The 15,686-nt window shown below is 52.4% G+C and overlaps 1 protein-coding gene across 1 annotated transcript; it reads right to left on the bottom strand.

Annotated features, from left to right (window-relative positions):
• Nucleotides 1-11,125: 11,125 nt before the first annotated feature.
• On the bottom strand, nt 11,126-15,650 carry LOC141751650 (adenylate cyclase type 10-like). The gene is made up of 3 exons (XM_074608786.1): nt 15,109-15,650; nt 14,775-14,950; nt 11,126-14,164 (listed from the first exon to the last, which is right to left on the bottom strand). The coding sequence occupies exons 1-3, from the start codon at nt 15,286-15,288 to the stop codon at nt 13,864-13,866; spliced, it is 657 nt and encodes a 218-aa protein (XP_074464887.1). The 5' UTR covers nt 15,289-15,650; the 3' UTR covers nt 11,126-13,863.
• Nucleotides 15,651-15,686: the final 36 nt, after the last annotated feature.

Here is a 15,686-nt window from a genome sequence, read left to right as displayed (position 1 = left end):
CCGTTCACTGACAGAGAGCCGCCACAGTTTCTATTGTAATTTCACCAAAGACACCAAAGAGTAAGACATTTGCCAATGTCAGGCAGAGTTTGCCTTTGGTGAAGCCGTGTTGGCTGTCACCAATCACCTCCCTATTTCCCATGTGCCTTAGTAGCGTTTCCAGGAGGATCTGCTCCATGACCTTGCCAGGCACAGAGGTGAGACTGACCGGCCTGTAGTTCCCTGGGTCTTCCTTTTTTCCCTTTTTGAAAATGGGCGTTCTGTTTCCCCTTTTCCAATCAGCAGGAACTTCACCAGGCTGCCACGACTTCTCAAATATAATGGAAAGAGGCTTGGCGACTTCATCTGACAGCTCCCTCAGGACCCGTGGATGGATTTCATCTGGTCCCGTGGACTTATGCACCTTCAGGTTCCTCAGATGGTCCTGAACCCGATCTTCTCCTACAGTGGGCGCTTCTTCATTCTCATAGACCCTGCTTTTGCATCCTGCAACTTGGGTGGTGTGGGTGGAGCCCTTGCTGGTGAAGGCCGAGGCGAGAAAGTCATTCAGCATCTCAGCCTTCTCCGTGTCCTGGGTGACCAGGTCTCCTGTGTCCTTCCTGAGAGGGCCCACACCTTCCCTAGTCTTGCCTGTACCCGTGACGTACTCATAGGAGTTTTTCTTGTTATCCTTGATGCCCCTAGCCAGATTTAACCAGGCTGGGAAGTTTTCAAGTGACGTCCCTGACCCCGGCCCCGGGGAGGCAGCATACCTCCCTGTCAAGAGGGTCTGCGCGGCATATTGGGCCTACTACTATAACCCGCCTCTTCTCCCTTGCAGAGGCAGTTTTTAAACTGGGGGTAGGCCTTGCTGGTCCCGGCATCTCTTCTGGTGTAGCCAAACCATCTTCCATGCCATCCATGGGCTGGCCTCCCTCCTCAAGAGCCTCATACCTGTTGTGCAGAGGCACCTGGTTGGGGGATGTGGGCAAGGAGGGAGTTCGCTTCCCTCCCCTCGTAGGGACTAGCCTCCATTCACTGGCCTCCTTTTGGCCACTGCCTTCAGTGGCAGGGCGAAGGGACCAGATCTCCTTCAGCTCGGGGTTTTTTTGGGGGCTCTTCTGGTTTTTGACTCAGGGACCCGGTCAGAGTCTGCTTCCACCAATCCATTCCTTTCTCACTCTCCCTGATGCTCCGCAGCCCTTCTGTTTCCTCTTTCAGCTCTGCTGCCAGGCTGAGCAGATCATCCCCCTGGTGGCACCTCACGCAGCTGTCACCTCTTCTACCACCCACCAGCCCTGGGAGATTAAGGCACTCTCTGCAGCCGGCGACCTGGGGGGCTGCGTGCTTCCAGGGGAGCTCAGTTGGTACGGCCACGTCTGCTCTGGCAGGTGCAGCAGATGCGGGAAGCTGCGTCCTTCAGTTGGAGACCATGGCTGACCTTCCCCCCCGAGCGTCCTGCGCCCTTCCACGCGAACTGACGCACCATGCCCTGCCTGCCCGCCCTGTTCACCGCACTCCCTTGGGCCGCCTTTGAAGGGGCTGGGGGCTGGCCGCTGCTGCTGCAGGCTCACTTGCCTCAGCCAGTGACCGTTGGTGGCGGTTACGCCTCCTTTAAACCTGCCGCGGCTGCTGCAGGCTCCGCCCCGGCCTCGTCAGACGCTCTCGCATCAGCTGTCAGCTGCGGGCTCCCTGCGGGTCCCTGCCACTGCCCGGTCTTCTCCCGGCCTCAGAAAAACTCGGAAAAAGCCCCTTTTCGCCACCGTTGCCCGGCTCTGCTGCCGACGTGCCAGCACCGGAGCTGTTTGCCTCGGCGAGTGACCTGTGCTTGTAGATTTGCTGGCTTAAACCCTGTTTTTCATTTTACTGAGCCTCCACTGCACCAAGTGAAATTAAATTTCCAGTCTTTCAAGTACTCTTGAGCGTCTCCCTGTGAAGCTGTGAAAGTTACTGCATTGCTCAAAGCAATGATGAGAAGCTCTCTGTGGTTCCAATTTGTAGCTACCACATGCTTGGTGACTTGACATTTCAAAAAATGGGTCTCAGCTGACCCATCCCCACCTGTTTGGCTTCTGAAGGAAAAACACTCATTTTTTAAAAACGCGACATGACGAGGAGAGTATCTTCTCCGTTGTTTTTGGTCCTAGATACAAACATTGGGCTTTTTGTCCTCGAGGTGAGACTGACCCGGAACATCCCACACAGAATCTCAAATACAAGGTTGCCGACTTCACGCCAAAGGCAATTAGCAAGAAAGAAATACAGTCTCCTCTGTTGACATTCGGGGACAGGTAGAGGAGAGTACTTCATTACTTACCAATGAAGTAATGAAGGAAAAAAACCCAAGGAACACAACACGCGTATTTATGCATGTATCATCACATACTCATCCTTCAGCCCTCGGGTTTGGGCTTTCTGATTCTCGGCACAGTGCTGGATGGTTTGTTTGCCGCACACTACGTTCTCCTCCTCCACAGGAATTCGTAGTTAGTACCAACCGTTTCATTACAGAACCAGAGCACAACACAGAGGGCAGTCAATAAGTAGCGGGTTTTGGTTTGTTACTTAGGATCATAGGTAAGGCATTCTTACCCATGGTAAGAATATAATAAGGTATAAAGAAGAGAACGGTATAACTTCCAAGAGAAATTATGATCTACCAAGGTATAGATATATATACATAGAAAAGTATATATATATCTCAATTAATGTGGAAACATTCTTTGTTTTTATGGGACTGTTGAATTGGGTCTCTAAAGAGTCTCTTCTATCCCTACGGGACAGGAGAACAGCATGAAAGGAATAGGTTAGGGAAAACTGTTTGGGTTTTTCCTGCCTCAGGCAAGGGCAAACCCATTCGTGGGACTGTTTTTGCTCAAGGACCTGGAGGTACTTGGTGGGTGATGCTGGAGAATGGGGAAGCTCAATGTGTACCCCAAGGAAATTCGACCCTGGGTGAGAAGACTTAATTCCGAGCTGTATGATATTAACCGTTATATGATGCTAACAGTGTTCTAGAAGTGTTCTTCAGGATAACACAGTAGTGATGAAACCTGAATGTTGTGGTTTGGCCTCAGACGGCAACAAAGAACCATGTGCCGCTCGCTCGGGCCTTCCCAATACAGGACTCTTGGGTTGAGACAAAGGCAGTTTAACAGAACGGCAAAGGGAACAAGCAAACAACAACAATCACACGGACAGAGGAATATACAAACACGATCACGGAACCGCCGCTCCCCGCCGCTCCCCGACCGGACCCGGGATGCCCCAGCCTGCTCCGAACGGTGACTTCCTACCCCTCCCCGGGCAGCTCAGGGTGGGCATGGCTCACATGGCATGGAATACCAGGAAAAATTAACCCTATCCCCGCCGGAACCAGGACATTATCCACCCCTTATTCCATACCATCTATGCCATGCCCGGATCTTACAGGTTCCAATGAATTGCCACCACTTTCCCCTGTCATATATATATATACACACATATATATTCATGCGGATATAATGCCCTTAGTTTATGGGCCATCCCTCCAAAGCGTCCGTTGAGTTCTTTTAATCCATGGCTTTGGGCTCCACCTGTTAGAACAGTCTCTCAGGGCAGGTGAGATGCTGGGTGGTGCTGGTCTGTTGCATGCTGTATTTTCGGAGGTTGTGACTGGTGCACCCGGTGTGGCTCATGCACACAATCCGTGGGCTGAAGATGTAGATCTTGAGGAAGTTGCTGGGCGCCAGCTGCTGAGGTCAGTTCTTATCCCATCACCCCTGTGCCTTACTCATAGTACAACTGATAGCAATTATAGTAATGAGCACATACAGTGAGAGTGTTACTTAGCAATTAACAGCACACAATTTGATTCATTGGCTATTCTCACCCAAAATCAGATCCCCATGAGGTATACGTCGGACTTCCCCATGCTGCCACATCACGCACCAAGTGCACCCAGGTCCTTGGGCAAAAGCAATCCCACGGATGGGTTTGCCTTTGCCCGAGGCAGGACTAACCCAGACTGTCTTCCCTAGCGTATTCTTCATGTGCACTACGGGGACTTCATCCCCTTCTACGGTACGTGGAAGTTTTGATTGGGCAGGGCCAGCCCCATTGGTAGATCCCCTGGTGTTAACTAGCCAGGTAGCTTTTGCTAGATGTGTATCCCAATGTTTTAAAGTCCCACCACCCATTGCTCTCGGTGTAGTTTTTAACGATCCATTGTATCGTTCTAGCTTCCCGGCGGCTGGTGCGTGACAGGGGATGTGATATACCCACTCAATGCCATGCTCTTTGGCCCAGGTGTCTATGAGGCTGTTTCGGAAATGAGTCCCGTTGTCCGACTCGATTCTCTCTGGGGTACCATGTCACCACAGGACTTGCTTTTCAAGGCCCAGGATAGTGTTCCGGGCAGTGGCATGGGGCACAGGGTATGTTTCCAGCCATCCAGTGGTTGCTTCCACCATTGTGAGCACATAGCTTATTTGTTAGCTAGGCCTCTTCTAACTCTCTGAAATTAACAACACGTTGTGTCTGAAACGGTTCGTTCAGAGTGATAAGACAGTTTGTGCCACAGAATGGTGTGCACAGAGACTCTTGATTATACTTATTGCTATAACAACCAAGGTCAGCCGGCTGCAGAGTGTGCCTTCGCCTCTCGGGGCTGGTGGGTGGTAGAAGAGGTGACAGCTGTGTGAGATGCCACCAGGGGGATGATCTACTCAGCCTCAGTGCTTATTTTCAAACTTCAGTACCAATGTACCTTGAGAGAAGAGGCTTGAAACAGTGCCTTCCTTCCCCGATTATCTCCCCGATTATGCAGCACCCTCAGGGGGAAGAGATGGAAACCAGACCGGCAGACACTGCGGCTACTGCAACCCCTGTGACAGCCACTTCGACTACTCCAACCCCCGTAGCAGCCACTGCCACTGAACCAGGGAATGAACCCGTGCCAGTATCAGTTGCCCCCATACAGAAGAAGTACACGAAGAAATCAGTTCGCTTAGTAAGAGATGATGATGAACCAGGGTCATCACGAGAGCAGGAGGAAGAGGCAGAACCAGAGATAATTATTCGATCCCTATCCTTGAGTGATCTGCAGGATATGCAAAAAAATTTTAGCCAACTTTCAGGTGAGCACATTTTCACCTGGCTGCTCCGGTGCTGGGATAACGGGGCCAGTAGCCTGGAATTAGAGAGTAGGGAGGCCAGGCAGCTGGGATCCCTGTCTAGGGAAGGCAGCATTGACAAGGTAATTGGGAAAAAGACCCAAGCCCTCAGCCTCTGGAAACGACTCCTGTCAGGTGTGAGGGAGAGGTACTCCTTCACTGAAGATGTTGTATGTCAACCAAGCAAGTGGACTACCATGGAAACAGGTATCCAGTAACTGAGAGAATTAGCCGTGCGGGAGATGATTTATTATGACTTGGACAATGCAGACTTACCCACAGACCCTGATGAGGTGCAATGCACAAGGCCCATGTGGCAGAAGTTTGTACGGAGTGCACCATCATCATATGCCAACTCACTGGCAGTAATGGAATGGAAAGGTGAAGAGCGACCAACGGTGGATGAGGTGGCTGGCCGGCTCCGGCAATATGAAGAAAGTCTCTCTTCCCCCCTTGTCTCAGCTGTGGAGAAACTGTCGCGGAAGGTCCAGCAACTTGAAGAGAATATCTCCTACTCCCCACCTGTACAGGCCAGTGTCTCAGCTATTAGAAGCAGGCATTTCCCCACTCAAGAGAGAGAGTACAGAGGGTACACACCACGAGGCACCCTGTGGTTCTACCTGCGTGACCACGGAGAGGACATGAGGAAGTGGGATGGACAACCTACTTCGATCCTGCGGACATGGGTAGAGGAGTTGCAAGGAAGGACAACCACAAAAGGGGATCCCTCCAGGAAAAGTGCGGTCCCAGTTTCCAGTGGGACGTTCCCCAGACAGAGCAGAAGGCCTGATGTTGCTTCTGATCCTCTTGAAGGAAGTTCCAAGTCATTTATGCAAGAAGTGAGTAATGGATACTATGACCAGTATTAGAGGGGCCCTGCCTCCGGCCAGGTGGAGGAAAGGGACAACCGGGTTTATTGGACGGTGTGGATTCGATGGCCTGGCACATCAGACCCACAGGAGTATAAGGCTCTAGTGGACACGGGTGCAGAGTGTACTTTAATACCATCAAGCTATAGAGGGGCAGAACCCATTTGTATTTCTGGGGTGACAGGGGGATCCCAAGAGTTGACTGTACTGGAGGCGGAAGTGAGCCTAACTGGGAATGAGTGGCAAAAACATCCCATTGTGCCTGGCCCAGAGGCTCCATGCATCCTTGGTATAGATTACCTCAGGAGAGGGTATTTTAAGGACCCAAAAGGGTACCGTTGGGCCTTTGGCATAGCTGCCTTGGAGACGGAGGAAGTTAAACAGTTGTCTACCTTGCCTGGTCTCTCGGAGGATTCTTCTGTTGTGGGGTTGTTGAGGGTCAAAGAACAACAGGTGCCGATTGCTACCGCAACGGTGCATTGGCGGCAATATCGCATTAACCGAGACTCTCTGATTCCCATCCATAAGCTGATTCGTCAACTAGAGGTTCAAGGAGTGATCAGCAAGACTCGCTCACCCTTTAACAGTCCCATGTGGCCGGTGAGAAAATCTAATGGAGAGTGGAGGCTAACTGTAGACTATCGTGGTCTGAATGAAGTCACACCACCGCTGAGTGCTGCCGTGCCGGACATGGTACAACTCCAGTACAAACTGGAGTCCAAGGCAGCCAAGCGGTATGCTACGACTGATATAGTGAATGCATTCTTCTCAATCCCTTTGGCAGCAGAGTGCAGGCCACAGTTTGCTTTCACTTGGAGGGGCGTCCAATACACCTGGAATCGACTGCCCCAGGGGTGGAAACACAGCCCCACCATTTGCCATGGGCTGATCCAGACTGCTCTGGAACAGGGTGAAGCTCCAGAACATCTGCAGTACATTGATGACATCATTGTATGGGGAAACACAGCAGAAGAAGTTTTTGAGAAAGGGGGTAAAATAGTCTGAATCCTCCTGAAAGCTGGTTTTGCCATAACACGAAGTAAGGTCAAGGGACCTGCGCAGGAGATCCAGTTTTTAGGAATAAAATGGCAAGATGGACGCCGTCAGATCCCAATGGATGTGATCAACAAAATAGCAGCTATGTCTCCACCAACTAGTAAAAAGGAAACACAAGCTTTCTTAGGCATTGTGGGTTTTTGGAGAATGCATATCCCAGATTACAGTCTAATTGTGAGCCCTCTGTATCAAGTAACGCGGAAGAAGAATGACTTTAAATGGGGTCCTGAGCAATGACAAGCTTTTGAACAAATCAAACAGGAAATAGTCCATGCAGTGGCCCTGGGGCCAGTCCGGGCAGGACAAGATGTTAAAAATGTGCTCTACACCGCAGCCGGGGAGAACGGCCCTACCTGGAGCCTCTGGCAGAAAGCACCAGGGGAGACCCGAGGTCAGCCCCTGGGGTTTTGGAGTTGGGGATACAGAGGATCCAAAGCCTGCTACACTCCAACAGAAAAAGAGATATTGGCAGCATATGAAGGGGTTCGAGCTGCTTCGGAAGTGGTTGGCACAGAAGCGCAGCTCCTCCCAGCACCTCGACTGCCGGTGCTGCGCTGGGTGTTCAAAGAAAGGGTCCCCACCACACATCATGCAACTGATGCTACATGGAGTAAGTGGACTGCACTGGTCACACAGCGAACTCGAATGGGAAACCCCAGTCGCCCAGGAATTCTGGAAGTGACCATGGACTGGCCAGAAGGCAAGGATTTCGGAATGTCACCAGAGGAGGAGGTGACGCGTGCAGAAGAGTCCCCACCATATAATAAACTGCCAGAAAATGAGAAGAAATATGCCCTGTTCACTGACGGGTCCTGCCGGATTGTGGGAAAGCATCGAAAGTGGAAGGCTGCTGTGTGGAGTCTTACACGAAAAGTTGCAGAAGCCAGTGAAGGAGAGGGTGAATCGAGCCAGTTTGCAGAGGTGAAAGCCATTCAGCTGGCTTTGGACATTGCCGAGCGAGAAAAATGGCCAGTACTTTATCTCTACACTGACTCATGGATGGTGGCAAATGCTCTGTGGGGGTGGTTACAGCAGTGGAAGGCAACTGGCGGCACAGAGGCAAACCCATCTGGGCTGCTGACCTATGGCAAGATATTTCTGCCCGGATAGAGAATCTGGTTGTGAAAGTACGCCATGTAGATGCCCACGTACCGAAGAATCGGGCCACGGAGGAACATCAGAACAACCAGCAGGTGGATCGGGCTGCTAGGATTGAAGTGTCTCAGGTGGATCTGGACTGGCAACATAAGGGTGAACTATTCACAGCTCGATGGGCCCATGACTCCTCAGGCCATCAAGGAAGAGACGCGACATACAGATGGGATCGTGACCAAGGGGTGGACTTGACCATGGACACTATTGCACAGGTCATCCGTGAATGTGAGACATGCGCTGCAATCAAGCAAGTGGAGCGTTTGAAGCCTTTTTGGTATAGAGGACGATGGCTGAAATATAAATATGGGGAGGCCTGGCAGATTGATTATATCACACTGCCACAAACCCGTCAAGGCAAGTGCCATGTGCTCACAATGGTGGAAGCAACCACTGGATGGCTGGAAACATACCCTGTGCCCCATGCCACTGCCCGGAACACTATCCTGGGCCTTGAAAAGCAAGTCCTGTGGTGACATGGTACCCCAGAGAGAATCGAGTCGGACAACGGGACTCATTTCCGAAACAGCCTCATAGACACCTGGGCCAAAGAGCATGGCATTGAGTGGGTATATCACATCCCCTGTCACGCACCAGCCGCCGGGAAGCTAGAACGATACAATGGATCGTTAAAAACTACACCGAGAGCAATGGGTGGTGGGACTTTAAAACATTGGGATACACATCTAGCAAAAGCTACCTGGCTAGTTAACACCAGGGGATCTACCAATGGGGCTGGCCCTGCCCAATCAAAACTTCCACGTACCGTAGAAGGGGATGAAGTCCCCGTAGTGCACATGAAGAATACGCTAGGGAAGACAGTCTGGGTTAGTCCTGCCTCGGGCAAAGGCAAACCCATCCGTGGGATTGCTTTTGCCCAAGGACCTGGGTGCACTTGGTGCGTGATGTGGCAGCATGGGGAAGTCCGACGTATACCTCATGGGGATCTGATTTTGGGTGAGAATAGCCAATGAATCAAATTGTGTGCTGTTAATTGCTAAGTAACACTCTCACTGTATGTGCTCATTACTATAATTGCTATCAGTTGTACTACGAGTAAGGCACAGGGGTGATGGGATAAGAACTGACCTCAGCAGCTGGCGCCCAGCAACTTCCTCAAGATCTACGTCTTCAGCCCACGGATTGTGTGCATGAGCCACACCGGGTGCACCAGTCACAACCTCCGAAAATACAGCATGCAACAGACCAGCACCACCCAGCATCTCACCTGCCCTGAGAGACTGTTCTAACAGGTGGAGCCCAAAGCCATGGATTAAAAGAACTCAACGGACGCTTTGGAGGGATGGCCCATAAACTAAGGGCATTATATCCGCATGAATATATATGTGTGTATATATATATATGACAGGGGAAAGTGGTGGCAATTCATTGGAACCTGTAAGATCCGGGCATGGCATAGATGGTATGGAATAAGGGGTGGATAATGTCCTAGTTCCGGCGGGGATAGGGTTAATTTTTCCTGGTATTCCATGCCATGTGAGCCATGCCCACCCTGAGCTGCCCGGGGAGGGGGCAGGAAGTCACCGTTCGGAGCAGGCTGGGGCGTCCCGGGTCCGGTCGGGTAGCGGCGGGGAGCGGCGGTTCCGTGATCGTGTTTGTATATTCCTCTGTCCGTGTGATTGTTGTTGTTTGCTTGTTCCCTTTGCCGTTCTGTTAAACTGCCTTTGTCTCAACCCAAGAGTCCTGTATTGGGAAGGCCCGAGCGAGCGGCACATGGTTCTTTGTTGCCGTCTGAGGCCAAACCACAACATTCAGGTTTCATCACTACTGTGTTATCCTGAAGAACACTTCTAGAACACTGTTAGCATCATATAACGGTTAATATCATACAGCTCGGAATTAAGTCTTCTCACCCAGGGTCGAATTTCCTTGGGGTACACATTGAGCTTCCCCATTCTCCAGCATCACCCACCAAGTACCTCCAGGTCCTTGAGCAAAAACAGTCCCACGAATGGGTTTGCCCTTGCCTGAGGCAGGAAAAACCCAAACAGTTTTCCCTAACCTATTCCTTTCATGCTGTTCTCCTGTCCCGTAGGGATAGAAGAGACTCTTTAGAGACCCAATTCAACAGTCCCATAAAAACAAAGAATGTTTCCACATTAATTGAGATATATATATACTTTTCTATGTATATATATCTATACCTTGGTAGATCATAATTTCTCTTGGAAGTTATACCGTTCTCTTCTTTATACCTTATTATATTCTTACCATGGGTAAGAATGCCTTACCTATGATCCTAAGTAACAAACCAAAACCCGCTACTTATTGACTGCCCTCTGTGTTGTGCTCTGGTTCTGTAATGAAACGGTTGGTACTAACTACGAATTCCTGTGGAGGAGGAGAACGTAGTGTGCGGCAAACAAACCATCCAGCACTGTGCCGAGAATCAGAAAGCCCAGACCCGAGGGCTGAAGGATGAGTATGTGATGATACATGCATAAATACGCGTGTTGTGTTCCTTGGGTTTTTTTTCTTCATTACTTCATTGGTAAGTAATGAAGTACTCTCCTCTACCTGTCCCTGAATGTCAACAGAGGAGACTGTATTTCTTTCTTGCTAATTGCCTTTGGCGTGAAGTCGGCAACCTTGTATTTGAGATTCTGTGTGGGATGTTCCGGGTCAGTCTCACCTCGAGGACAAAAAGCCCAATGTTTGTATCTAGGACCAAAAACAACGGAGAAGATACTCTCCTCGTCATGTCGCGTTTTTAAAAAATGAGTGTTTTTCCTTCAGAAGCCAAACAGGTGGGGATGGGTCAGCTGAGACCCATTTTTTGAAATGTCAAGTCACCAAGCATGTGGTAGCTACAAATTGGAACCACAGAGAGCTTCTCATCATTGCTTTGAGCAATGCAGTAACTTTCACAGCTTCACAGGGAGACGCTCAAGAGTACTTGAAATACTGGAAATTTAATTTCACTTGGTGCAGTGGAGGCTCAGTAAAATGAAAAACAGGGTTTAAGCCAGCAAACCTACAAGCACAGGTCACTCGCCGAGGCAAACAGCTCCGGTGCTGGCACGTCGGCAGCAGAGCCGGGCAACGGTGGCGAAAAGGGGCTTTTTCCGAGTTTTTCTGAGGCCGGGAGAAGACCGGGCAGTGGCAGGGACCCGCAGGGAGCCCGCAGCTGACAGCTGATGCGAGAGCGTCTGACGAGGCCGGGGCGGAGCCTGCAGCAGCCGCGGCAGGTTTAAAGGAGGCGTAACCGCCACCAACGGTCACTGGCTGAGGCAAGTGAGCCTGCAGCAGCAGCGGCCAGCCCCCAGCCCCTTCAAAGGCGGCCCAAGGGAGTGCGGTGAACAGGGCGGGCAGGCAGGGCATGGCGCGTCAGTTCGCGTGGAAGGGCGCAGGACGCTCGGGGGGGAAGGTCAGCCATGGTCTCCAACTGAAGGACGCAGCTTCCCGCATCTGCTGCACCTGCCAGAGCAGACGTGGCCGTACCAACTGAGCTCCCCTGGAAGCACGCAGCCCCCCAGGTCGCCGGCTGCAGAGAGTGCCTTAATCTCCCAGGGCTGGTGGGTGGTAGAAGAGGTGACAGCTGCGTGAGGTGCCACCAGGGGGATGATCTGCTCAGCCTGGCAGCAGAGCTGAAAGAGGAAACAGAAGGGCTGCGGAGCATCAGGGAGAGCGAGAAAGGAATGGATTGGTGGAAGCAGACTCTGACCTCCCTGAGTCAAAAACCAGAAGAGCCCCCAAAAAAACCCCGAGCTGAAGGAGATCTGGTCCCTTCGCCCTGCCACTGAAGGCAGTGGCCAAAAGGAGGCCAGTGAATGGAGGCTAGTCCCTACGAGGGGAGGGAAGCGAACTCCCTCCTTGCCCACATCCCCCAACCAGGTGCCTCTGCACAACAGGTATGAGGCTCTTGAGGAGGGAGGCCAGCCCATGGATGGCATGGAAGATGGTTTGGCTACACCAGAAGAGATGCCGGGACCAGCAAGGCCTACCCCCAGTTTAAAAACTGCCTCTGCAAGGGAGAAGAGGCGGGTTATAGTAGTAGGCCCAATATGCCGCGCAGACCCTCTTGACAGGGAGGTATGCTGCCTCCCCGGGGCCGGGGTCAGGGACGTCACTTGAAAACTTCCCAGCCTGGTTAAATCTGGCTAGGGGCATCAAGGATAACAAGAAAAACTCCTATGAGTACGTCACGGGTACAGGCAAGACTAGGGAAGGTGTGGGCCCTCTCAGGAAGCACACAGGAGACCTGGTCACCCAGGACACGGAGAAGGCTGAGATGCTGAATGACTTTCTCGCCTCGGCCTTCACCAGCAAGGGCTCCACCCACACCACCCAAGTTGCAGGATGCAAAAGCAGGGTCTATGAGAATGAAGAAGTGCCCACTGTAGGAGAAGATCAGGTTCAGGACCATCTGAGGAACCTGAAGGTGCATAAGTCCACGGGACCAGATGAAATCCATCCACGGGTCCTGAGGGAGCTGTCAGATGAAGTCGGCAAGCCTCTTTCCATTATATTTGAGAAGTCGTGGCAGCCTGGTGAAGTTCCTGCTGATTGGAAAAGGGGAAACAGAACGCCCATTTTCAAAAAGGGAAAAAAGGAAGACCCAGGGAACTACAGGCCGGTCAGTCTCACCTCTGTGCCTGGCAAGGTCATGGAGCAGATCCTCCTGGAAACGCTACTGAGGCACATGGGAAATAGGGAGGTGATTGGTGACAGCCAACACGGCTTCACCAAAGGCAAACTCTGCCTGACATTGACAAATGTCTTACTCTTTGGTGTCTTTGGTGAAATTACAATAGAAACTGTGGCGGCTCTCTGTCAGTGAACGGACTTATTTCAGAGATAACTCACATAATATGTGTGCTTATTTTTGAACTTCAGTACCAATGTACCTTGACAGAAGAGGCTTGAAACACAAGGAAGTGCCTTCCTTCCCCGATTCTTTCAAAACACGCTGGATTCTTTCAAAACTGCTTGCCATGGGAAGTGGCTAATTGTACTAATATTGACTCCTCCATCCAACAAAGAAGGAACTGCAACATGCCATTACAAATTCTACTTTTGTAGCCCTCCAGAACACTGTCAAGTTGCTTTACAAATGCTAATCAATGTCTCCTGAAGTCTAGTAGATTGAAACGCTCTGGCGATACCACTTGACTTGGTCATTGCAGAGTTGTATGGCGGAGAACAGAACTCCAGAGTTTTCATAAGAACCATTTTATTTGGAAAACAAATATACAGCTCTGGTGACAGAAGAAGTCGGTAAAGTTGTCCTGAATGGTCCCTGTTTAAGAAAACCATCTGCCACGCTAACTGCACCTGCAACAGCACCTGCAACGTGGTCTCCATCTGCGTTTCCATCTTCAATTTTATCTGCATCCGCACCGGCATCCCCAAAGATGCCTTCCTCTGAAATGGTACCTGCATCAGCAACGCTCCCTCTGTCTGCAAGGGCATCTGCAATGCTCTCTGCACTCCGGTTTTGTCTACATCTGCAGTGGCGCACGAAAGGGTATCTGGTGTGGCATCTGTCTCTCCCATGGCATCTCCGTCTGCAGTTGCATCTGAAAGACTACCTGGTTTCTGCAAGGGCGTCTGCAGCAGTATCTGTGTCTGCCACGGCCTCTACAACGGCATCTGCACCTGCAACGGAATGGGCGGTGGTATCTCTGATGGTATCAGTACGGGTGTCCCTGCCTGTATTGGTGCCGGCGTCTGTGAAGGTCTCTGTACGGTGCCTGTGTGCCCAATTGTACCTGTGTCTGCGTCTGTGCTGGCATCTGTCTGTGTCCTAAGTCTGTGCGTGGCGGGAGTTCTGCTGTCCAACAGGAGTCCAACGCCCTGTCCGTGTTGGCCTTCATGCGCGCTGCCAGGCGGGAGAACCTCCGTCCGCTGGAAGTGCCCTCCAGGCTGAAGAGGCGCTCCAGTAAGGAAAGGCAGCAGCTCTGCTGCAGCAGCCAGGCCAGCCTCTTCATCCTGCTGCACGAGAGAAACTGCTGGGCCCAGAGGCTCTCGCTGTACAGCGCTAAATCAGACAGGGCTGGGGGAAAGCAGGGCGGCGGACAAGCCAGTCGCACCTCCTGGGAGGAAAGGGAGCTGATGGAGAGGAAGGGGGCAAACAAAGCAGTGCCGCCAGGGGAAGCTGACCGCTCGAGAGGGCGCGTTGGCGCTACAGCGCCCGGGGGCCCAAGCAAAGCTGGGAACCGGCAAGAAAAGGGTTATCGCCCTCTGAGCTTCCTCGCTCTCACACCTCACCCCCACCCACTGCTCCTTCCCCTGCCCCTCGTCAGCCTCTACTCCCTGTTTGCAGCTCTCTGTCCCCAGCCACCACCAAGGCCCTGCCGCCGTCGACGCGTGCCGGCAGGCACAGCCCCGGCTGTGAGCTGCTTTTTACCCAGGGGGGAAGGAGCGTGCAGGGGGGAGGGAGTGTGGGGCTCTGTCGTTCCCCATTCCACCCGCACATCGCTCCTTAACCCCTCGGTCCTGTAAGGGCCGTGCGTCAGGTCACGTGTGGCCTCAAGCCCAGGCAGGTCTGGGACCAGGTAGGAAATGGCTCTTCCTCCCCTGGGTTCTCAGTTCTGCTCCTTACCGGCCCTTCTGCAGAAGGCAGGCTGCTCTTCTCACGTAAGCGACACAAGGCAACTTTTCCACCTGAGCCTTGACAAAGGCGCCAAGGAAGGTCTCGGGGAAGTTCCTTCTGAGCAAGCTCAAAGCCTCCCTCATCATTTTCTCTGCCAGCTGAAGGCGTTGCATACACCAGCAAACCTGCAGAGGAAAAGGGAAACACCCTGATCTGCTCGAGTCGGCCAAGAGACTGCCGGAGTCTGCCGGTGGCTTGTGATGCCAGGGATAGCCCCTGCAGCCGGGGAAAGCATCCAGCTGCATCCCCCAGGACATCCCTCCAGACCTCCCCATCTCTTTACCTCCCCTTTGAGGCTGAAGAAGGTGGCCTCTTCAAAGCAGGCTATCGCAGTGGCTTTCATCTTCCTCAGGACCTCCGCTTCGTTCAGCTTCATGAGGGCCTTTGCGCAAGCACAGAGAGAGCAGGCGAGCGTGATGCAGAGCCCATGGCCGGCCTCGTCCTCCCCTGTTGCCTCTGGCATCTGTCTTAAGAGGGCCCGTTTCTCCCCCTGCTGATGCCCGCCCCAACACAGTCACGCCGGCTCAGAGCACAGGCACCAGTGCTCCTTCAGATCCCCTCCCTGCTAATTCCCCTCCTGCTATGGGCACGGTGGCCTGTGTCTCCGTCCACAGAAGAGGCAAGCCGGAGGAAGAAGTCAGGCTCTGACCCCAGCATGTCCCTTCCAAGGCCCCGTCAAGGCATGCCCTATTGCAGCGGTGAAGTTGTCCTGCCCAGAGCCAGCTGACTGAGAGGACTCCGTGCACGGTGGGCACTGGCGAGCGAGGCAACTCACCATGTAGCTGTTGGAGACGTGCAGGTAGGCAGCAGCACACTCCAGAAGGTAGTAAAAGGCTCGGTCGGCATCGCCCATTGCCACGT

This window comes from Larus michahellis, chromosome 15 (assembly GCF_964199755.1).
Source record: "Larus michahellis chromosome 15, bLarMic1.1, whole genome shotgun sequence".
NCBI classification, from domain to species: Eukaryota; Metazoa; Chordata; class Aves; order Charadriiformes; family Laridae; genus Larus; species Larus michahellis.
Note: the sequence above shows the minus strand (reverse complement) of the source record. Positions and strands in the feature narration are given on the sequence as shown.

Excerpts from the sequence above, each read along its gene's own strand:
- LOC141751650 (XM_074608786.1), bottom strand. The coding sequence starts at position 15,288 with ATGCCAGAGGCAACAGGGGAGGACGAGGCCGGCCATGGGCTCTGCATC. Across the intron at positions 14,951-15,108 it reads TCTTCAGCCTCAAAGGGGAG|GTTTGCTGGTGTATGCAACG; the intron begins GTAAAGAGATGG and ends TTTCCTCTGCAG. Across the intron at positions 14,165-14,774 it reads TGCCTTCTGCAGAAGGGCCG|CAGGATGAAGAGGCTGGCCT; the intron begins GTAAGGAGCAGA and ends TCTCTCGTGCAG.